General features: G+C 27.5%; 1 protein-coding gene across 9 annotated transcripts in view; it reads left to right on the top strand.

Moving 5' to 3' along the window:
- Nucleotides 1-25,496, top strand: part of LOC129980900 (potassium voltage-gated channel subfamily H member 2-like) — a 369,894-nt gene that overhangs the window by 194,078 nt on the left and 150,320 nt on the right. For 6 of the 9 annotated variants that reach the window (XM_056091368.1, XM_056091367.1, XM_056091363.1 and 3 more), the window contains exons 4-8: nucleotides 1,355-1,465; nucleotides 4,845-5,135; nucleotides 7,023-7,043; nucleotides 9,881-9,958; nucleotides 15,638-15,843. In XM_056091368.1, the coding sequence (XP_055947343.1) occupies nucleotides 1,355-1,465; nucleotides 4,845-5,135; nucleotides 7,023-7,043; nucleotides 9,881-9,958; nucleotides 15,638-15,843 (707 nt within the window). The remainder of the gene's footprint in view (nucleotides 1-1,354; nucleotides 1,466-4,844; nucleotides 5,136-7,022; nucleotides 7,044-9,880; nucleotides 9,959-15,637; nucleotides 15,844-25,496) is intronic. The other 3 variants (XM_056091370.1, XM_056091364.1, XM_056091369.1) reach the window with 3 other exon arrangements.

Below are 25,496 nucleotides of genomic sequence, written 5' to 3'. Positions count from 1 at the left end.
CAGATCTGTTTTTGCGAGTGACACTTTTGTGTTATTTTGTTATATACGAAAATAATAATTTTATTTCTTTCTATCTAATTAATTCTGAATTAAAAAAGAATGCTAAATATAAAAACAAAATAAATATTGAAATTTAACTTGATATTCTACTAAGTTTTTTTATTTGAAAATTTAATTCTTTATTCCAACTGCTCAATAATAAAATTTAAAACAAAATAAATGGTAAGAAATTCTGATAAATATAACTGCAAAATTCTAATAAAAATAAAGGCTAGCAATTTCAAAATATTTCAGCTTTATTTGATATCTGTTAGACCATATTTACAACGAAGTTTTTAGAAAAAATGAAAAATAGAAATTTAAAATATCTCATTGTGCCTTACATTAAATTTCTTCTCTCTATGAATCAAAGCGTAAATGTTTATAATTTGCATTATGTTAACAGTTATTAGTTTTATTCATAAATTGATTTTGCATATAAATTAATCCTTCAAAATTATCTAAATTTTCTCGAATTTCAAAAATTCCTCAAAGAAAATTATTTGATAAATAATTGTTGGTGAATAACTCATCATTGAGCTTTTTTCATTATGTGCAATCATATTGATTCTATATTTTTTAGGATTCCATCAGTTATTATTTGAGCATTCATAAATTCTTAAAGCATTATAAATTTTTCCCTACTGAACAGAAAACAAACATATAAAATGCATCCAAATTATTAGCTTACCAAAATTTATGTTAGAAAAATAATGAATAGTATGTAATAAAATAATTATCATTTGATTTTTTAAAGAAACTTTTAAATTTGATGAAGAACCGACTTTCATATTACTTTTATAATAATTTGAAGGATTTATTTCTTATTATCATGTTCCTGAGTTTTATTTATGCATTGGAAATATATTTAATACTATTTTTACTAATGTTGCCTGCTTTATATATGTTTTAAACATTTATTATACATTGTCCAATAATCAAATCAGTATTCTTACTTCATTTTGTCCATCTAATGTTGTATTATGTCTGTGTTTAAAATTTTATATTCAATTGTCACACAAAAATGATGATATTGATGAGTCATTTAAAGATTTTAAATTAATTGATGCACTTTTATATTTAAGAGTAATTTATTGTTTTCTCATGTAAGATTGCTTCATTGTTGTCATATATTTTTAAATTATTCCTTCTACCATATACATCAAATAATGTTATCTTATATATATAAAAAAAATATGTGCATTTATGTAACTCTCTTTTATCCCTATGAATTAGTTAGTTTCGCATCGAACTAAAAATGTAGTCTTTTATTTCAATCATCATGCCACAAATGTTGCTAAGTATTTTATTTCAGTTTTCAAGAGATTTCCCCAAATTTCCCGCCAAATCCAGCGAATGCGTCCGAGGCTACATAACAGCATCCGATCCGTCGAAGATTACCCCAATAACGAAGCCGGTCCACGAGGTGTCTTCTCTATCCTTGATGCACCTAATAGCTTTACATGCTGTCACGCTTTTGGTAGATTAGAATGAAATTGCATAGAAATAACCTTCACTCACAACCTCGAGATCTCATATCACACATCCATTTTTTTTCTACTGGTGCTTTAGGCTTAAGAATATCACGCTTCAAATGATACAATAGAATAAAAAAAAATCTTGAAATTTTTCACTTTTGCTTATAAAAAAATTAGCTTGCTTCATTGGCTTTTTTTATAAAGCAGATCACTTAATACAATTTTTATGAGAAAGATCTTAAGAAAAATATTGGTAGTCTAAAAACTATCGATTAAAATAAGTTTTATGCTATAAATTTGGAGATTAGCCATAGTATTATTAGAATTTAGGTTTTTTAGGAAATAAGTTTAATACATTGATTTTCATGGAGGTTACCGGGACTGATATCTGGTTATTTCAATAGTGCTGTAGAGATTAAAGCAAACTGACAAAGTAAACTAGTTTGAGTTATTATGCAGCGGCGCCAGTCCCATTTTATGTGTATTTCTCTTTATAAACTGACAGATGTGGCCCTTCTACTCATTACACCGATTTAGCCGGTGAATATTACTAGAAAGAAGCATAATATATGCTCATTAATGATAAAATTATTCCATTAGCATCATGGTGGGTATTGGCAACGGCGCGTCAAAAAACATTACGCTTTGGTAAAACAAATGCACGAAAAAATAAAATACTAATTGTGTTTTTATATCCTTAAAGAATAAAATTGAAAATAATTATTTTCAACCAATTTATATAAAATTATACAGCTATCAATTTATCAAATAAAGTAGCAGTGTTTTTTAATGGGGTGTGATGGTATTAATATTTATTGAAACTATCAAACATATATATAATAAACATATTCATATAAACTTTACAAATGTATAATAATAAAATATCCCTAAAAAGCTGAACACAAGAACTACAATAATATATTACACAGCCATAATTCATCTAGCAGCAAACAACAGAATGTAATGTCGCTCGTAAATGTTCATAGTCTACACTCGTTCCAAAAAGCCCAGAGATCAGCGTGAACGCGAAAAAGATGCAATGAGCATGTACTATGACAGGGTCTGACCTAATCTGCGCCTACAGTCTGACGGTTAGGTCAAACAAGAATTATTAGCTCACTTGAAAAACGCACTTTAAAAAAAAATCTCACACAAAATCTGCTGGAGAGCCAAAAATATTGAACCGCTCCGAAAAATTCGTGATCGAATAAGCGGGGAAAAGGAAATTCATTTATCTAGACAGCAGATGAGAATACAAATTCCTTATTGAAGTATTGTTTACCTTTTGGATTAAATGCACTCCACTGGTATTTCGTGATTTAATGCAATCATAATTCACAAATGTAATAATTAGGGCAAAAAATTACTTGAACTAATTAAAAGCATAAAATGCATGTTTAATTTCAACTAGTTTCTTCTAGGAAATAATCCTTTACCTACAGTACTACTTTCTCACGTCACTATTTGAGATTTTTCACTCTGCTTTAGAAATTTCCATGCTGCACATTTTTGTAGCATTTTCACTTTTTTCTTATAGAATGAATATTTTTAATACAAATTTTTTTTGCCATCCATTTTGATTTTTGATGGAACATTTTTTTAAAATGAAAATATTGCTATCATTTTGCATTTGGAATAAATATTTTAAAATATTTTTGCTTCTAATTTTGATTTTTGATGAAAATATGTGCATATTACATTTCTTTAAGATTTATCTGACAAAAAAAGTATTGTTTTAAAAAACATTAGTAGAAATAATAAATATGTTTTAATCAGATAGTTAAATAATTCAGTAAGTCATAAAAAATTATAATTCTGTAACAAATTTGGACGTTTTTTTAAAATTAAATCATTTATTTACTAATCTTGCATAATGCACCCAAATTCAAAAGAAATGAAAATTAACTAGATGGAATTATTGTAAGTTTAATTTTTCAATAAAATCAGTGCAACAAGAAATGTCTCATCAGATATGACATAAAACTACTACAGTTTTTTCATGGTAATATAACATATATTATGGATTATAAGACAAAAAGAAAAATAAATTGGATTGTTTTGCAGAATCTCTTGATGTAATTTTTATCTAAATATATTCATTATTGTAATAAATCTGATTATAAATTTCTCTGAAACTTTTTAAGCGTCTGTCATTCAGTAGTAACACGGATAATTGAATTTATCCCGATTCTCATTTTAATTTCCTTGTACAAACTACTCTTAACTTTTAATAATATTACTTGGAAAAATGCGTTTTTAGGTTATCTAATTAGCTATCTTATTTTCATATATGACTGTCTTTATTTCAATAATGACCAGTTTTTGTATCTGCAATGAAATTTTTATACGAATCTAATAATAAATATTTCTAATTCTATTTAATTTGCAAAATGTATCTAAATTTCAAATAATGCGTACGGTTACATTACGATGTTTTATCTCACTAGTTATTTCTCAGATTTATATTTTTATTTTGAAAATAAAATAAATAATTAAACTAAGAAGATAAGCGTAAAATAAACCTTATTCTGAAATGGAAAATGTCAGCAGTCACTGTTGGGAATTTCATTAAAATTCTCAAATAATTTCATTAAAAAAAAGTTCAGAATTTATATAAATTGGGTTTTAGTTTCAATGAAGAAACTGTTAAAGATATGCCTGGAAACAATCTGGCAGTGGCGTAGCGAAGTCACGTGGTTCCAGTGGTATAGTATGATTATTGTGCTTTCCGCAAATATCGATAGTTTAATAAGGTTAAATAGCCCTTATGTTAAAATTAAATAGTTTAATAAGGAACATAGAATTTTCCATAATTTTTCCCCTCATTATATTCGACTTTTAAAGCGGGCAGTTATATGTGTCGCATGTCACAGCTACGTGCAAGTTAGACGCAAGACAATATATAATAAAATTTATTTGCTACCCTTTGTTCTCTGACCGCTACGCCACAGAAGTCTTGGTGGATGTCACAAAAAAAAGTGATTATTTATGTTTAAATACCAATTATAAAAGTTAAAAAAATATTTCCCATTCCATATTACTCTTTAGAAAATATTTTATTATTTTTTGAACGTATTAGTACAATAAACCTTATAAGCATAAGTTACTCTACAATATTGTTGCGCATCTTCACCATTCAATGCATCATTAAAAATATCGCGCAACATAAAGGAGATATTGCACAATATCTTGTGCTAATAGAAAATACATTATTTATGTCCTCTGTTAACTGTCATTTCATAAGTCAAAAATCTGTGACATGATTAGAAAATAATGCATTTTTATGAACTCTCACTCTTCTTTTTGGTTTTTTTTTTCAATCCGCAGCCGCGAGGAGCAAGTCCTTGCGGTTATGGTTGCCTTCCTTGTTGCGAAGGGGGTCGGAGGTTAAAGATCAAGAGGGTATGATGCTGACCCCTGATGCTGAAACTGTGGCGCTGGACACATTCGATCCCCACATGCACCTTTTGGAGCTTCGGCGGCAGAGCCTTGTCGAAATGGACCACTACACAGCCCCTCCCCCACCATCGAAAGAAGCGGACGCATATAAAGGAGGACCACCCGATACCCTCTGGAGGACGTCCTCTTCTTTTAAAGAAAAGGGAACGCTCTCCGCAGGTACTGGCCCTTTTCATTATTTCCGCTTGTACACCTACCTCACTTGTTGCCTTATCTCCGTAATTGACGAAGCATTACATAATCACCCAATAGTTGCGTCTGTAATTCTCCGTGAAGAAGCCCTTCTGATTGAAAAATTAATTTTCTTTGGGGCAGTGGCAATTTGAAGTCCCCTAACAATGTTCAAATTTGAACCAAATTTCCGCTCGTGGAGTGTATAAGATATTATGAGTGTCTATGCAACTGAAACATCCCTCAGTGAATTTGTCCCCTTAAGACTAGAAAAGGGCCTAGAAATGTTGCTTAACTATAGGGAATCTTCTTGCCTCACTATAGTTAAGCTATTACATTGAGGACTAAATAAAATATAAGTAAAATGTAATTGGATATTCTCAGTTTAAAAGAAGGCCTTTTTGGAGTTTTTTTGCCATCATAACCTGCGCGGAATTCAACAATAATAATCTTTCTCGGTATGCAATGAGCGATAGGCTAGTAGAGAAATTAATATTGAAATAGTAAAATCAATCTTCAACAGCAACGTGATAAAAATCATTTGTATCTTCTAGAACTAACATAGGGATTGTATTTTTTTAGACGTTTAAAAATCATTCGATGTTTTTACTATAATCTTTTTGGGATCTTTTAAATAGTAAAGCTAGCAGGGTTTTTTTTTTGTGTGATGAAATTTTTTTATATAAAATAAACTTTTACTTTATTCCGAAAAAAAAATATTAAAATTCACTAATTGAATAATACTTATTACTACTTCGGCCCCTATCCTTTTTGTTACATTGCGATGGTGCTAACTTTTTGTCAATGCATGATACGAAATATGACGCAAATTGAAACAATTTAATGATATTATATTCCTATCTCTAGACGTTCTTCCAATTAAATTACTATTTTCTACATAAAAAGAATAGTACTTTGTGCTATTTATTTGTTGTTACTGTAATATCAGTCAATCATATTGTGATAGATAATGCTGTCTGTGATGATAGATAAGAAAAAGGAATATAGAATTAAAGGGATAACCTTTTTGGCCTTTAAATTGATTTCACTTCATTTATTTTTTCATTTAATCAATAATATTAGTATATTCTTTTTTACTACTGAAAAATTGCTGCTTTTTAACTTGGTTAATTCCAGTTTCACTCTGATAAATTTTAATTTATCCTCAAAATTTTACAAATTTTCCTTATTTTTTTGAATTTTACTAAATGATTTATTTATTTAAAAAACTGTATGAACAAAAATTCTTAGTTAATGATTGCTTTATTAAATGTTATTAAAAGATATAATAGTTCGGTTTCATTTAAAATCACAAATAATACGTGACGATTTTACATAGAAAATATGTCTCCTATATCATGGTTTAATTTGTTGAAAAGTTTATCTTCCGGAAAAAAAACTTAATCTTTGATTTTTAATAAATAGAAAAAATGCCTGACATCTGTATATATGCTTGAAATATACTAAATCAAAGTTACACTTAGATTCTACCTTTTTCGTAAAAATCACGTTTATTTCCTCCAATTACTTTTAAAATGACAAATAAATCTACTTAACTTCGAATGTCACTCTTTCGTAAAAAGTTGGAATTGTTCCAATTTTAAAAATTACTTCACGTCTTTAAACTGTAATAAAGAGAATGTTTCAACAGAATTTAGTTATTATATTCTGATAAAATAATCGTTTGATCTGATAGAATCGCTTTATTAAAATGTAATTTGATTCCGCGTTTCATTAAAATTTTCATTTTTAAATATTTGACTTTCATTACCTTTTTTTTTAAAAAAAATTGTCAAATATAAAACACGATGCATTTGAAATGAAAAATGTAATAAAAAAGAAATTATATAATCTTTTTTCTCTTAATTTCAACAGCATTGCAAGGACAGAAAAAAGGTAAATTTAGATAACTATATATTTGCTTCTAATATTAAATTTATTTTGAAAAATATAACGCAATATTCTGATGTAGCACGCCCTAAAATATGCTTACGAGCACACATATAAAGCGTAACTAAATTATCAAGTATTATGACATTTAATTTTCTGCCTAAAGGCACGAATTTTAAAATGAGCTTAACAATTAAATAATTGAATCAGCGTTTTCGTGTTAGAGTTTGTGCGTATGCTTACTCTCTGTCCAAGCATTTCCTTCATTTTTATTGAAGTTAGCATGTTAAGTTGTAAATTGTCTCATAGTTAGCATGTTAATATGATGTGTCAATGTTACTTTTTCTATGTTGCATCTCAAAAAATAATGTTGATGAAATGCTGCATCTTTTAAATCAATATTATTTTACGCTACTTTTATCTTATTTAATTATCTTTTGCTTTAGAAACGGTTAATTTACGATCATTATGCTTCAAATATCGAATCTGTCAATGCATTCGATTTTGTTTTTAACTGTCAAATCGATGAAGTAGTAAGCCGTACAATTGAGCAAAGGCGGATTTTTAAAATATGAAGCTGAAACTGTTTTTTAGGTAATCGCCATTCTTCTAGTATCGAAAATTTATATTTATTTTAGAAGTACGATATATGAACAAATTTTAAACAGAAAAATATATTTTGAGGAAAAATAACTTGAGACACGAGGCGAGAACCTCTAATGCCTGTGCGACCGCCACTGTTGTGGACTGAATCCAACCTCCCGTGACACATATGAAATCTGCAGCACTATTTTAATCCCTTATTCGTTTAGCGAAAGAAGAACTTGAAATCACCACACAGTATATGACAACGGGTTATTAAGTTACGTGGGTCTTGTAAATTTGTAGCTACCCGAATTAACTTATTTAAAGGTGTTCGAAAAATATATAAAAATAAAAGCAAAACGGAAGGAATTGATGATTATATAAAATTTAAAAGTGAAGAATTCGATTAACATAGGAAATTTTGTTATAATAAGTAATTCTCCGATAATTTTGTTGTTTGATTTAAAATAATTTCTCTATAGCACACACAAAGAAAAAAGCTGAAATTCATTTGTAGAAAAGTGGCGAAAAAAAGGTTATTTATTAAATTTACCTTTTTAATTCAATAATTAACTGTCTAAACAGGCGGACATTTCTTAAAGAAAGACTTCTATGAAATTAATCAAATGTTTTTGATTTATAATAATTCAAATTCGCGTTTTATCCCATCATATTTCATACTTTCAGTATCAATATTTTTCAATATCTAAAATTTCAGACAAAGATAAATAAAGGAATATACAACACTTAAATAAAAAATGAAATTATTTAAAATATTGTAAAAGGAATAGATTTGTGAAATGTATTCCATTATAAAAGATGATGCAACATTTTATCTACACTATTGCTTGTTAAATTAGGTTAACCATTACGTATTATGTTAGCCCTATTACTATCTGTAGAGTGGTGCAATATTACCGAGTATGGCCTTATCATGTGTATCCTTGATATTATATTATTTTGCATGATTGTATAGAAAAGTCATGTTTTATGTACCATAAACAAGATCCCCAAATTCTATAGGGGTCTTTCTTGTAGGTTAAGATTCACATTATTTTTTTTCTTCTCTTTTTCATGATGCGTGTTTTCACAAATAGTAACAGCAGGACATAAATATAAATCATATTTCTGCAATCTTATTCTAAATTAATACTTGGCTTTTGAGCACTAGTTAAAAAAATTTTAAAAAAACAACAAAGACAAAAAATTTCTGTTTTTGAAATTATTTTTGTCTTTAATTTTGAATAATGACTTTTATTATTTCATTGTCTTTAATTTTCAATAATAACTGTTTGTTTTATAAATCCTAATGATACCACATAAAAGAATACAGAAATGTGTTATTATTAAAATGTTCTAATCTCTCTTAGTCTCGCTAAAATAAATTAAAATCAAAAACAAATAACTGTTAAGAAAATTAGTTTTAAGAATTTTAAAATCACAAAATGTAATTAAAAGAAATCAATTCTGAGTATCTAAAAAAAGTCTGAAATTAAGTGATAAAATAAATTCGTAATGCAAATTGTCTCATGAATATCTAATTTGTTTTTATCCTTGTAAATATTTATCATCCATGTTCATATGAAAGATTCAAATTCCATCAAAACATCTCAGAATTTCAAATTTGTATTGGTCATTGTCTTTTCTTAATTATATTATTTTGTGATAAATAATGAATAATTAATTATCTAATGACTGTTTTTGAATAGATTTTTTTTAGATAGGAAGTTTTTAAAATAACACACAAAAATTAAAATTACATATTTACGTCTCATGTGAATTGGTTTTGCTGATTTTTTTAATTTAATAAGTAACATAAAAAAAACTCTTCTGTTTTTCATTAAAAATAAAATAAAATATTAATATATAACATTAATATTAATAATGAATTAATAGTACATGCAAAGAATAATTAGTTCTAAAATTAAAAATATTCCGGTAGAATCTCATTTTACATTTATCACATTTTTGCTAAATTTTCACCATAATTATATCATTCAAAATAATTTTCGCAAACTTTCACGCATGTTTAAAAATTAATTAATTAATCACGTATCGATTATGAATATTTTTACAGTCAAAAACTGTTTAGAATGCTTTTAGAGGTAGAACACAAACTACATGCACAAACCTGCCTGTAGCCGTTTTATTGTTATCGGTATCTAATTCAGAAACTTTGGGGCTTTTGCGTTGTGGTACGTTTCAGTGTTAGTTATATGTGTCTTTGCATGACCTGTATTGTATCCCTCCCCCTGCAGCGGTTAGCCAACCCGACCTCTATTGGTGTAGGAGTGAGCCTTCCAGAAGAAGGGCCTTAACCCTTGACCTCGGTAATGGTAAGTGCACCGAGCACCGCCATGCACCATTCTTCGATGATGCACCTCTTCGCGCTGCTAGAAACAGCACCCCTTTTTGACTTCTTGCATTGCGAACAGACTGTAGTTAGGGTTTTTTCAAAGTCTGTCTCTATTTGCACGATAGCGTTTAGATTTGCTCCAAAAGACAGAGTACGAGATTATTGAAAAGTAAGGAACCTTGTTTCAAGTAATCTGGAGTTCAAATGTCGTTTGAAAACTAAACCTGCTCTTTATTAATCCAAAATTATTCTGCTAACACAAGGATTTGTTTATTGCCATAAAAAATATATATATTTGTTACAGTTTTGAATTGACTTTTGCCGAAAATTTAATCTACATCTTCTTGCCATTCTCTAAGTATTCTTTAAAAATCAAAATTTAAATAAATAAATAAAACTTCAAAATGATGCTCTATGTTGAATGGTGCGTAAGAGGCACCATCCGAGTACAAAAGGTTAAAATACAATAATTCGTTGATTTGAAAAATTGGAATATGTAAAGTAAAATACGATTAGCAGGTAAATATTATGCAAAAATTCAATGTCGTAGATACAGTAAAGCTCATTAATGTAGTAAGGTCCATCAATTATATCTCTAAAAGTAGAATAAATCACTCCGAAATATTTTATTTGATGAAGCGCCATTTAGAGCTCTTTATTAAAGTAAATGAGTAAGTATAATGTAAGTATATGAATTCAGAATAGTCGTAGATTTGGCTTCCGGTTACATCAATGATTTTACTTTCTTATAATACATCCTTTCAAGATTTAATTGAAATATTTTTGTACATTCTGAGTTTCCATCTCCCCTACTTTTTTAAAAACTGAATTAAACATGTTTTTAACACAATATTGTCACGAAGAACTACGCCGTTAGTTTAAACAAACAATAAGATTTATTACAACGAAGAAACTTGCAACAGCACAATATTCAGAACTTACCCATCACAGATGGGACGCAGCATTTATACACATATAGAATGTTCAATTTAATTTGAATTTTAAGAAAGATCTGGAATCTTCCACAGCTTAAATAAAAAATGGATAAAATTTTATATATAAACATCCCAATCTTTGGATAAAACATCGTGGTTGGGATTCGGACCATGGATCAACCAATCAGAAATGAGGTGCTTGTCGATTGAGCTACGGCTGTTGCTGCTTATTCTGATTTGTGCGGCAATATGTTTGGAATAGAATGATAAAAATATAGATCTTGCACCACTAAATTCCATAAAATAAAAGAATGAATGAAGCTATAATAAATTGACTTTATTCTTTTGAAAATAAAATATTTAGTCCGATGAAGGTGAGAAACATAAAAATGCTTAATGCCAATACGTACAGAGAAAATAAACTAAAGAAAAAGACAATTAACTGTAAAAACAACTAACGGTATGATTAAAGGATTTAGTGACTTCCAAGAATTAATAATTTAATATCATATAAATTTTAAATTAAAAATGATACGCAAAACAATGTGTTGCAGTCAACAACATGAAAGATAGTACTTCGTTATTGAATTTCAAATAATTTCTCAAAGATCAATTCATTATCTTGATTTCTTTGTGTGACTTAGTTTTAAAAATAGATGTTAAAATAAGGCATTTAAAATAAACAAAAGATTTATAGAAAAGAATGATATTTTTTTTTTTTAAAAAAAAGATGTCTGTTATTTAAGGAGAAGATAATTAATAATTTAAATTTATAGTAATAAGGCACTTTCAAATTAATTTTCTCTTGTCTCAAAATATTTAACCGCCAGACTTTGAGCTCTAGATTTCTTGAAATATGGGGACTTATTTTTAGAAATTTCACACATTTTGCTACCATTTGATTATTTACGTATTATCTTTTTTTTTTATCAGTTTATGCTTCAATGTTTTTAAACTCATATATTTCAAAAACAACTTTTAAAAAAATTTGGCATGTTGAATTTTTCTCTGACACATTTATAGTTTCTATTTTTCGCACCAGTAAGTAATGGGTTTGCATTATTTTTCACACATTAATTGTTTTAAGCTTTATTAACGTATGACACTTAATAGTTTTTCAAAACAAATCTTTGATTTATTTGATCTAAAGATACATTGTTCTGCAACGTTTATCTTTTTATTCTTTTTTTTTTTCCTTTTTGATGACATTCTTTGTGATGCTGCGAAAATAAATTAAAAGCAAATAGCGTAAAGACGTAAACAACATGCAAACATATTGAAGACTTTTCTACAAAGTCATGCAAGTTGTTATTCTTCGAAAATTGTACATTATTTTTTTTTCCTTAAAAATATTTGTAATCGCTTATAAAATCTAATTTGCTAAGAGGTTTGCGTGATCTAAATATTAAATTTTATTAAAAAATTACAAAAAAAATATATTGAAAAAAATCATATGTGTATGGAAGTTTACATAACAGTGATACCTATTTTGTTTAACACCATTCATAGATTCAATATTTATTATTGTACGATTTCGTATATTATTATTTTTCTTTTAAATACAGTACCTTTATTTATAAAATAAAAAAAATCTTAAATAAAGCTGAAAAATTTGTTATAACATAAAATCGTTTATAGATCAATAACATATAATTATTTTCGCTATGCTACTTCGCTATATTACTTCGCAAATTTTTGAATATAAAAATTTTTCTGTAAAGATACACTACTTATCAGAGATTAAATTGCTTTGTAATTATTTTCAGATGGTCTGCTTCTTGTATTTTAGGATAATAATAATCTATAAAATATTTCTATTTGCGATATGCAAACATTACATTCGAATTACATCTAAGAGTACAAAAACAATTCAACAGTATCAAGCAAGAAAAAAAAAAAACTTGGAAATGTGAACTTTCCATCCTGGGTAACTGCTGATTTTGCAACAAAGTTATAGGAACACTTATATCCATTTTTCATGTTTATTACAATTTATAAAAAAAAAAGAACATATAAAATACTTTACTTTTTTTGACAAAGTAGGAACTATTACTAACTTCTATAATAGCTTGTTGGAAATTTACAATCAACGAAAAGCAATTCTAAATCTTTATCGATCAATTGTTTAATGATTCTTTAAGATAAATTGCTTGTTCAAAATCCATTATTTCCAACTGATATCATGATCAGGTTTAAAACTGCAAACCGATTCTGTATTTTATTTCCGGAGTAAAAAATATTATTTTGTTGCCTAGATATAATACTAATAATCCTTATTATTATAATACGTGGTATTGAAGGTCATTCTTTATATCCATAAGGAAAACCTCAGTTTGTAAAATTCTATTTTTTCAAAAAAGCTTACGGCAAATTTTTGTAATGTATTGACAAACATTAGATGAATAAAACAAAAACTTCGTGAACTCTCATTTAGATGATGCATTTCAAATTTAATTCACAAAATGAACAATCGCAATCTAAATACAATATGTAATCGTTACTTAAAAATGCATAAAACATTTGTACAGTCTTTTATTCTTTCAGATGTATTATCAAAATGAAACATTTAATCTTATAAGTTTTCTTTAAAATATATACCACAAACTTCTGAATTTTTTTTACTCCATATATTTATAATTAAATGCATCTCCGTTTCAATAGACTTCAAAAGCAATCTTAAGAAGTACGCATCAGTTATAAATGAAAAATAAATCCGCTCGAAAGTCAAAGAGAAGAGACTAGACTTTTATTTTTTCTTTTACTATGTATTTCTTTTCAGTGCCCGCTCTTCCCTCTAAAAAACCATTTCGTAGATTCTAGCTAAGATAAGCTCAAAGAAGAACCATTATTGGTATTGTACACACTTATTTTTTTTCCCTTTCCCACCCCAGGATTTTCTTTTGGTTTCTCTCATTTTCCCGCGAAAAAGACGCTGGAGATTTTCAGAAAGCTCCTTACGATTTTTAGCTGGTATTCTTGAGACGAAAACAGTTTGCGCTTTTCGTCTTTAGGTCGAGGAAAGTAAGTAAAGCAGAAAGGAAAAGTTTTTTTGGTCTGGGTATGATTCTGGAGTAAAAGTGTGATCTTTCAACTTCTTCAAAATGGAGGGGATTAGCATATCTTACCACAAAGAAAATTTGCGCAACAAAGGTTATAAAAAAGAATTTGAAGCAGCTTGAAAGAAGAGATAAGCCAATAGAGATGTCTTAGATCCAATCTCATTGAGAATGATAACATAAATGAATATGCAACTAAAAATACGAAATTTTGATTGAATATAAGTACATACTGACATTTTTAAATTTGAATTCTATGTATTTAAAATAATGTGTCTAGTATTAAATGATATAAACCAAATTTAGTTTAAGCTAAATATCAATTTGTGTATATTAAATTATGTTTTTATACATACAAATTTATTAAACATGCCATAAATATTAATATGCTGGTTTTACATTCCATTTTTAAAAATACAATACCAGAACATTACGACTATTTTTATGATGTTAAATCATCCAAGTAGTTTTATTAATTTAAGATTTTAATGATAATCATTATATAATATGTGAATTTGATTGTATATATTAACAATTATAATTTAGGGTTTAAAATAATATCGTCACGTTAAAACTGTCCAAAGTGTTTTTTTGAGAAATTTATTGTTACGGTTCAGATAGTCGAAAAAATGTTTACTGATTATTTTGAAGTTATATATTTCACAAATAAAGTTTCAAATTTCTTTAAAAGAAATTCCAAATTTGTTGGACATTTATTTCATATGCGTTAAGTATCTGAAATAACAAATTGGAATAAACTTAGCATTCTAATCATTAGAAGATGCTATATTCGATACAAAAATTACATATATCCATAAATATCTTAATGTTTCATGAATTCCTTATTGAATCAGTTGGACAGCAGATTCTTGAAACGTAAATTGTCATCTAATTCGATAGATAATTGCATATAATCGATCAAAACAGCTATAAATATTTATCAATCAGAATAGCATTCACTAATATAAAACAATTTAGTTCGTGAGTTATAATTGTTATTTAAAGATTTATTATTTCATTTCGAGTCAACTAATTATTTTTTTCAAAGCATGAATATTTGAGCTATAATAACATAATGTTCAATATATTTATGCAATAGCACCTTCCTATTTTTATGTGAAATATTTTATTTTACATTACTTCATTCCTAATTTCTCTTCAAATCAATTAATGAGCCATATATTCGGAAAATATTTTATGCAAAAATGTGTCTACTTAGAAAGGTTTTATACCCATTCATCACTTAAAAAATCGGTTTGTCTAAAATTTTAAGATAAAAAAAATCTCAAAAGGATGCAAATAAAGTTTTGTAAGATTTTCTTACTGGGCTTATAGACCAGAGTTTAAAAGTAATATCTGCATGAAATTCAACCTCTTCTATTTTGCAAGTTTTAACATTCTGCACTTACATAAAAGCAAAGCAAAACAAAAATAATTAATTTATATACTTCATCTAAATTAATTTAATTAAAATATTAAGTGTTTTAATCACAAAACATATACATGTTCCAATGTGTTTAATAAATATTTTTTAATTACATAATTACAATTTCAAACTTACAGTGATTTTCTGTTATTTAGAGGAAGATTGTTTTCACTTTAACTTGGTGTTTCATGCTTGTCTTGGTTTAAACCAGTTCAAGTGATGGATTGTTTTCATAATTGCAGCCATAGCAGCCAACAATCTGAGCAAATCCCTTCCGAATGCGTCCTCGGATTCGGACCTGTCACGGGTACGACAACAGAGGAAGTCCCCATCCCTTAGCAATGTTATTTCTGAATCTCACTCCCGGCAGAAGGAAAACAACTCGGCCAAGTTGCTCCTCAAAGAAATGCACTCGCACAAGCTTTACATGGGGGAGAAGGTTGCACAGGTCAGTCATTCTCTCTTTTTTTTTTTTTTCCCTAGCAAATAGCTGTCATTTAATTTTATTGGATATTTTTAAACTTACTTTTTACATCATGGATATCATACTTCATTCAGATGCTTCAATCAGCTAATAAGTATTTGTTCAGCAATTAAAACCATTATTTGATGCAAGAAAGTAACAGAAAAGCTCCTATCAATAATTTTGAAGCATTCTTACTCAGTATTTCTGAGTAAACAGAATCAAAATTTTTCATTCATTAATAGCTAAATAAAATTGAGATATGTCTATTAATTGAAAAGAAAAATTTTAAAGTTACATATAATTAATGAACCTAACAAATGAAACTATCAGTAATTCTGTCGTATAATTGTGTAATTAAGTGATTAATAACAAATCGATAATTTATTGAATAAAAAGTTAATCTAGATATAGGATAAACTTTCTCTATATCGTTACTATTTCATGATGTAGCGGTTACGTAACTCTACTACCTTCTCTTTTGATACAACAGATGGCGTTATCTTATTAACATCAAGGTATATTAACTATGATCCCTCTTGGGGGGGGGGGGTATTATTAGATTGTATTCTATGTAAGTGTCTTGCATTTTCGTATTCGTTTTATCTTGTGAAATGTGAGACCTAAAAAATAATTAAATAATTGTTCCCTCTACAACATACTCTCTCGCCCCTCTACAACATGAATATGACAAATATTATACAGGAGCATTCACTCACAGCAATAATCTCGGCTTATACTTAAAGAATTATAATTGGAATTTTCAGTATTTCTTCAATATTACAACTTCTTTGGAATATGCATACGTTTTTATCTATTCGATTCATGATATGAAAGCAAAATGGTTTTATTTTGCTGAACTTTATATAGAAAATTATTCACTCATTCTATGAATGGATGACATATTTATTGATAAGAACAACAGATAATTATCAATAAAACTCTTCTCGTTTGATAGTTCGGACTGGGTTTTATTTGTTTGGATATAATACCAAATTAATTTTTTTCTTTCTTCACTAATGAATAAGAAAAATGTGATTAACATTGAAAAAACAATTCATTTCTTATAGCATTACTTAAAAAAATGAACCTTTTTCACTTATGAAACAATTTTCTGGCTTGTAATATCACCTTAATTTCTTTCTGAAATTTTAACTCTTTTCAGAATAAAACAAATAAAGAAAAATATTCACTATTGTTCACTGCGTATATCAGAAGGATGTAACTAAAGTAAAATAAAATCATTCTTTGCTTTAAAAAAGGATAAATTAATATTTCTTGCAAATTTAATAGAAAATCTCTTATGTAAGTTATCAGAATATAATAAAAAGGAATGTTTCGAATATTTTAAATTCAATTCATTGAAAGAAATTTATATAAAACAATATTGAGTTATATAATTACTTTAGAATGCTCAATCATAGCATTCCATATTGAATGCTACTCTTAATAATGAGCTTATCATTTTTTTTATTGCTATTATTAGAAAAAAAAAGTCGAAGGATTTTTTTCTTATGTTAGCATTTCATCAAACCTACAAATGATCGTTATATTTTTTTGAAGTACTAACTCACTTTGCGAAAATGCATTTTATTTAAGAAAGCTCCTTTTTAAATAAATACTTTCATATTGAATTTTAAAACATAGATGACATTTCATAATTTATTTTTTAAATAAATTATAAAATATATTGTTTGGGATTCAATGCACTAATGCGAAGTACAATGTTTATAGAATAAGATGTAGAAAGCGTATTAAGTAATGAAATATCATAGATAAACTAAGTTACAGTTAATTTTTTTTTAAAGTAACTGAGTTGTCATGCATGCCTACTTCTGAATAATTCATGAGCAAACTGAAGTTCACGAACTCCTCACATTTGTATGATTCATGTCTAGACATAAGAAAAACATTCCAACTTGATATCTAGTTAAAGGATATGTCTGGAAAAGGAAAAGAAACATTATCGGCAACATAAAAACATTTTTTTACTCCCTATTAAAGTTGCATTATCTGAAATGTTGAATTGTTTGACGAAACAAAAATTTAACTGTTTGCTCCTTGGTTTAAATAACATTTAATTTTATAAGTTCAATACACTGATTATCATTTTAAATGTTTTTCTCCGAAAATAACAATTTTGAATAAGGATTAACAATTTTGCTATTTTTCATCGTCTAACAGAATTAAGATTAAAACTTTTCTTTTTTATTCGGCGTTATTTCTTCAGTAATAAAGTAAAATGTCTCTCAATGTATCCTTTTGAAATATTGATAGGTGTAAAAGTGTATTAATATTACAGCTTAGTTAACCTTAACTTTACATTGATTTTGTATAAAATTTTCACTCTCTAATTTATTCTGTTTATATCTTGAACAAATATAAAGAAAATGGCTAACGTTTCGTTCCATAAGTTTTTGCTCTAACGTTGTGTTTTTACTTTTAAAAAATTGATCATATTATTTAATTGTATATTTGGGGGTTCACTTTTTTTTATAATTGAAAAGAAGTAAATATAGCACGTGTACAAAATAGCGTACATTGTTCTTTTAGAAATATATTGCTGTTTTATAAAATATATTTTTAAGATTGTTCAAAATGTTCTTTCCTTATATTTTCGACATCACCATGTGCAAGAAAACGTTAAATGTTGAAGCAATTAAATTATATCTTCAATATTAATACATTAAAGATCTGTTGAAGTAAAAGTAAAGATGTTGAATATACCAAATCTCCATCTTAATCAAGGACCGCTGCTATTTTCTAAGAAATAAATGTATATTTCTAAGTAAGAAAATGCTTTAAATGACGCAAAGAATTATATTTTGTTTCTTTGTACTAATAAATATTCTAAAATAAGTAAGAAGTCTAAACTTCTATAAAATTCACAGGTCCTGTTAGTCATATCTAGTGATATATTTTTAACATGCTAGAATACGAAAAATACATTTAAATACTAAAAATCGTATTTAAAAAGCTATTTATTCTTCTACGATTAAGACAAACCGAGTTATGAAGCTTTAGTGTCATTATTAGAGGCAGATTAATAGTCATTTAGGAAACTTCATTCGTTAATTGATAGATACTCCACGAGAAAATTGCTAAAAAATCTAAAATCTTTTTAAATAATATTTGCTAAAAAGTTTATTTAAAATAATGATGCATAAAAAGGATTTAGTAAAATGTTAGTTCATTTTTTCATCAGAACATTTATTGATTCAGACGATATAAAATATGTTCTTAATTTCATTTAAAGCATTTTTCCATATGAAAATGTATCTATATCTGTAACGGTTTAGAAATTAGTTATTGAAACAAAATTAAAATGGACACCCAATTATTTGAAAGATATTTGAAGGATGGTTTAACTGTAAGTCATATAAATTTATTGACTGAGTTTTGTTTAGTTAAATTAACATCCCCTTTTTTAAAAGCAATATTGGAACTTTTTGGGGACAGATCTCGTAATTGGCTGAAAAGGTGAAAATTTTTATGCAAAATTTCCACAAATTATTCAAATTTAATTAAAAATTGTGAATGGAGTTTATATATGTGCAATAACATTTTTCATAGAGGATTTTAATCTTCATCGCCGGCTCAACGCAATGAGTCAAGTTTTTACTTCAATTTTTAAATAACAGAAAACTTAAGTTTAAAGAATCCTGTTTCATCTTCCTTTTAAGGTAAAACAAATCGTAATTATATACCTTTATTTTCCCTGCTTTGGCTATTTTAAATTCCGTTTACTAAATTTTTAAATTTTGGGCTCCACCATGTTATATATTTGAACAATACTACGCATGCGTAATGGAAGCATACTTTTTGACTGATATGAAAACGATTCATTAATGAATAATTACGAAATCTTTAATAAAACCTTTTCTATGCTTCACAACATCTATGAGTAGATTTCGATAAAAATTTAATGGATAGTTTAGATTTCTATAGGTGGAAAAATATTAGCCTTTCAGTTATATTTTTAGACTGACTTCTTTTAAAATCAGTATTTCAAAGCAAACATTTTTGCATTTACAACTTTTGAATTTGTTATTTTATTTCTAATATACTCAGATTTTCCCAGCACATTCACTGAGATATTGCTACGACTTTAATAGTATCCTTTTGAATTCAAAATAATAAATAGTTCACTCATACATTTTCATAACAGTAATTTTTCTTATTTACTGCTTTAATATTCAGATTCTTAGCTTTCAAAAATCACACCTACAAGCTCCAAAATGGTATTTCACAAAGACATTATTCCATCTATTAAGTACAACAGGTGAATTGTATCCTTCTATTAAGCATTTAAAAATCATTTTTCTATAGAAATTTGTATAATAATTCTGTACATTGTCCCTACAAACATGTAACAAATATTCACTGCAAATGAAATTTCGAATAAATTAAGGCCAACCATAATTGTTTACCCGTCTCACAAAAACACATAACTTTGCCTTTCCCACAGTTTAATCAACAATCGAATTTCTGTTGTACCTCTCACAGTTCGGCCATCGATTCGATAAGTATATAAGCAGACGTTTCTCGTGGAAGAAGGGAATAAATTGCATCATAAATGGCTCTCGTTATGGAAGAGCCTTTTTATACCCAGATCATTATATCGTTCTTCAAATGTCAACTTGATTTATAGGGTCGCTTTGTGAATTCTGCAATATCAGCTAGCAGCAGCTCTTAAAACCCTAGCAGTATCCGAGGTGAGATAATCGTGTTATGCGTTCCTAGCTTGTTATTATTTGGTCCTCTTATGCTAACTTATTAATTAATAGCGAGCGAATACTCTTTGCTTTGGATGAAACATAGACTGTGACAATCTTTTTATATTCGTTATCTGGGATTTTGCATAAAGATAATAGAAACGAATCCACTACGAAAATAAAATAACAGATGTTAATGTGTATGGATTGTAATGTATGGCCAAACAATGTTATATTGAGAAACTGAAAAATGATAAGGGAATATAAGGTATTATAGATATTACGAAGAACTCAACCAGTGCAAATTTTCATAAGAGACAAATAATGTGGTGATCTTTATTTATAACTAATTAATATACGCTGAGTTATTTTTAAATATCATTTCCATGTTTTGTATTAATGAAATATTAATTCATTATTTGACTCAAAACTTTTATAAAAAATTTGTTTGTATTTCAATGAGAGCAAAATTCAATAAATATATGATTAATACTTATAGCAAAAAATTGTTACCACATAGCAAATTACCTGCTGAAATAAACGTAATATAGACATCTGATTCGAAAAACTGAAAATGCATTTAACATTAGCAATCATTGGATTCCCAATGCAACCGTAAATAAGGGAATCATTTTTTTAATTATTATACATCAAATTATGCAAAAAAAGGCCTTTCTATTATCTTCAACCTTATTTTTAATTAAAATGAGAAAATCATACCTCCCTCAAAATTAAAGTCCATCAAAAATAACTTATAATCTGCAGAAGGCCATTTTTCCCAGTTAATAATAATTATTTTAAATGATGTAAAATTTAACAGAAGACTTTGAGTCTAAATATGTATTTACACCATATAATATGAAAAGGACCCATTTTGAATGATGGATTAAGATCTACATTGACCATTAAAAGCTAGAATTCAAATTTTGAATCAATTTTTAAAGAATAGGAAACCACAGATTCGAAGTTAAATATTTTTCAGTATCAACAGAATTAAAAAAAAATCTTTAAATATCTATTTTTCCCGTATTTCGCCAATTCTTTAAGCAAGCAGCAGTTCTCTACACAAAACATGGGCGCAGCTACAACTTTCGTTTATATCCAAACATTCGTTACGTTTCATAGTATTTGTGAGAAAAGTTGAAGCAAAGCGGTTCTATAGTATTGATTTCAATTGAGCACAAAATATTTAAGTTTAGTTTTATTAATATATATTAACTCTTGAAATCTGAAGGGCATGGATTAATGCATTCATTGTTTCGTTCGTATCAACTCCATTAACAGTGAGTTTTGCAATAAAATGTTTATGCAAGTTCAGCAGACATTCGAATTATATGCAACGAGTGAATTCAGCATACGAATAATGTGCAAATATTATGGTTCGCTTTTCTATCCCAATACGAATTTAAAGTCACTTCAGTTATTTACTAAAAGTTTTATACCAGTTTCTACAGATTATTATTAGATCGCGATAGACAAAAGGAGAAAATCTTTAGAGTTATAGTCAGATTATTATAAAAAAAAAACTTGATAAATTAAAATAAAATTGCAGTTGAGCTGTGTTTTGGTGGTGGTGGTGGGGGGGGGTTATTAAATAATGTCACATAATACTCTAGCTCTTCCCGATTTGCAGCTGTTTTGAATAGTATTTATTGAGAAATATTTCTAATATAAATTCAAGAATTTTTATTACTACACTTTAAAAAAAGAAAACAGAATTTAGTAAATATAAGAATACATCAATAAATCTGATACTGTCTAAAAGTTTGTAAAAACAAATTTTGTGATTCAGGCACTTTTGCAAAAAAGAACTTATACGCACTGTACAGTGCCATGTAAAATAATAATGATGGTTTTTTCTCTTTTTTTCTTTTTTTTAGTTAATAAAATAATTTTTTTTTTTAAAATTACTAAAAAATCTGCCGGTGATTCTCACACTAACCTTCAAAAATCGGAGTGGAGTGGGGATTTGAAGGGATGTGCAGATCAGAAATAATCTTCGCTATCTAATCGCAATAAAAAATTAAGCGAATGGAAATTACAAAACCAATAAAAAAAATGCGAGAGAATCTAAAAAAAATAGTTTTTGATGACGCATTGTTAATGCAATTAAATTATACATCATTGGCTAACTTTTAGTAATTTTTCAATGCGTTTTCATCAATCTCCTGAGTTTTTATATATTTGCAAGATTTTTAGTTCAGATGTTTCTTTGATGAATCCATTCTTATTGCTTTTCTTGAAAAAGTTACGAAATTTTCAGAAATTTTGCTTTGACTTAAATATATTTACTAAAAAATTCTTATAAATGAAAAATATCTGAAACAACATAATGCAATTCAACCACTGTATCAACAACCCAATATCGCAGCCATGACGACCAGTTCATCGCTCGGAATATAGGCTTAACCATTATTAATACTGAGTGCATTTATTTAAAATCTCGGTTTGCCACTTGATAAGATAAGGAAATATGAATTTCTTGGAATTAGTCTGTAATAAATTGCAAATTGTCTGCACGTGCAAATATTGCGCACAATACCAAATGAAAACAAAAAACATTTTGTTTTGGAGTTATTGACCTTAGAATTTAATCGCGTGATTATCTTCCGCTATCGTATACTAAGGAAGCAAGCGTCTGCCTTTTTCCGCAGTTTAAACGAAGAACGAGAAAGAAAAATTTCTATACCAGGAAAGATAATGTGGAATTAGAAAATAAATTCCACTGACAGATGTTTTTAACACCTTGACTGTCGTGGTTGGAAGGGTCACCGGTGACCGTTGGACTCTTATAAATTAAATTGTAAGAAATTCAGTGCGACAGTCAATGTTTCTAATGGCACCATGGTGTCATGGGATTATATTACATTAAAAACGTTCACGTATAAATAAAAAAAGGTATAAAAATATTAAAATATCAAGTTTTAATTATGTTACAATTTATTACTTAAAAAATTAATGAAATCATGGATATCAAGTAACATATAAAATTGCAAACCACAAGCCATATTCCCTACAAACAAGCTGGCTGCCAAAAGCATCTAGTAGCAATAAATTACTAAAGTAAATGGATTTAACATACTTTTTTCCTTAAATTTCATGATAATTAAATAATGTATTTCTCGAATTATCAAAATCGGTTTCCTAATTGATAAAAATGGTAAATCAGATACAGAAATTAGGCACAGTAATTACATATACGTAATGATAACTCTTAGTCTACTTTAAATTCTAATTAATTTTTTTATTTTTATCTTAATTTAACCTATATTAACTTTATTCTAAAATGTTCTTTTATTTCCTGATCCAATTCCAACTTTTTTTTATCTAATTCTACATGAGCGCAGTAAAACAGCTTTTATCAGCACTTTCACACTCTCCAAGTGAAAGGATAAAAGTCTGTTATGCTTAGTAATTTCTTTTAAAGATACCCAAAATTCCCTTGGCTAAATCGGCACTTGTAAAAAAACAATCCTTATCAAAATCTCATCGTAAAATGATCGAAGGGTAAAATTTTGACCTCTTTTGGTCTTCTGCTCTTATATCGCGATGTAAACGGACGTCAGTTTCCTTATCGCTCCTTGAACATTATATGCCTCACGGATAAAATAATTCGAAGTTTTAAAATTTCAAATTTTTTTTTCTTTTGAACTCAATTACTCAATATATAGGTTAACATACATAGATATATTATTAGAATCAAGTGAAATGCACTCCTGATTAGCTTTGGAGGATTTTTAGAATCATAAAAAAATTAATCAACATATAAATTACTTTAAATTCCATTGTAAAATAATAAAATTACTCTCGTTGTACCATATATTAAATCAATCGTTAACATAATGAAATGATTTATGATAAACCTTAACATTAAAATCATGTCGTACTATTCCGTAAAAACATGCTATCATGAAAACCGATAAAAATAGTACCCACATTTTTTACTATTCTGTATGAATAACCGTTCACGTCACAAACTCTGAAGCACAAAAAGAAAAGCATTTGAATTGAAAACGAATCTAAAAATACCAAATGCGTTTCTTTTCACTTTTCTGCATCTGGTAGCAGCGATATTGAATCTTCGTGACAATCATAATTACATGGAGATGTCAGCATCCTTGGCGTTCGAAACTTCCAATTCGTGCAGTCACTCTCAGCAGGACATTGTTACTCTTAAAAGCTTTTCCTCCTTCACTTTTTTTTTGTGTGTGATGATAAGATTTAACATTCACTAATACTTTTTGACAAATATTTCGGTTATTTTTATAGTCGCAGAATTAGAGTAATAGTAAATACGATTTATTATATTGCACTTGCGTTCTGAATATGCTTTTGTGCTTTTTATTCGTCATAAATAAAATTGAGTTTATGATTAAAACATTACATTTAATATTTTCAATTTATCTCTTCAGTTTGTTTACATTCAAACTTCTTATTTGAAAAAAAAAACTTTAAGGTTGGATAAAATTAGAAAGAATTATGGTATCAGTTTCTTTCAGTTACAAATCAGGAATAAATATAATTTAGTTTGCATGAGATAAATTGCATTTAAATATTCTTGTCGTATAATGGCATTTATGCTTCGGGAATATTTTTTTAGAATGTTATATATAATGTCGATATATAACATTCTAACTTTTTTTATAAAAATCATTAAATAAGAATTTTTACTACCCATATATTTAACTTAGTTGAAAATTTCCCGAATTCTAAAAAGGCTGGTTTTTCAAAATTTATACTTAATGTAGTTAAAGATTCGTAATTTCACTACCTTTTTCCTGATGTTTGATTTAACTGATTATGAGCCACAAAAATTTCCCGAGTTCTAAAACGGCTTGTTTTGCTTGTAAAAATTTATACTTTATCTAATTAAATTTTCTTGATCTTTCTACCTTTATCTAATGTTTCATTTAACTAATTATA

The sequence above is a fragment of the Argiope bruennichi genome, chromosome 8, assembly GCF_947563725.1.
Source record: "Argiope bruennichi chromosome 8, qqArgBrue1.1, whole genome shotgun sequence".
NCBI classification, from domain to species: Eukaryota; Metazoa; Arthropoda; class Arachnida; order Araneae; family Araneidae; genus Argiope; species Argiope bruennichi.
This window is presented reverse-complemented; position numbering and strand designations above follow the sequence as displayed.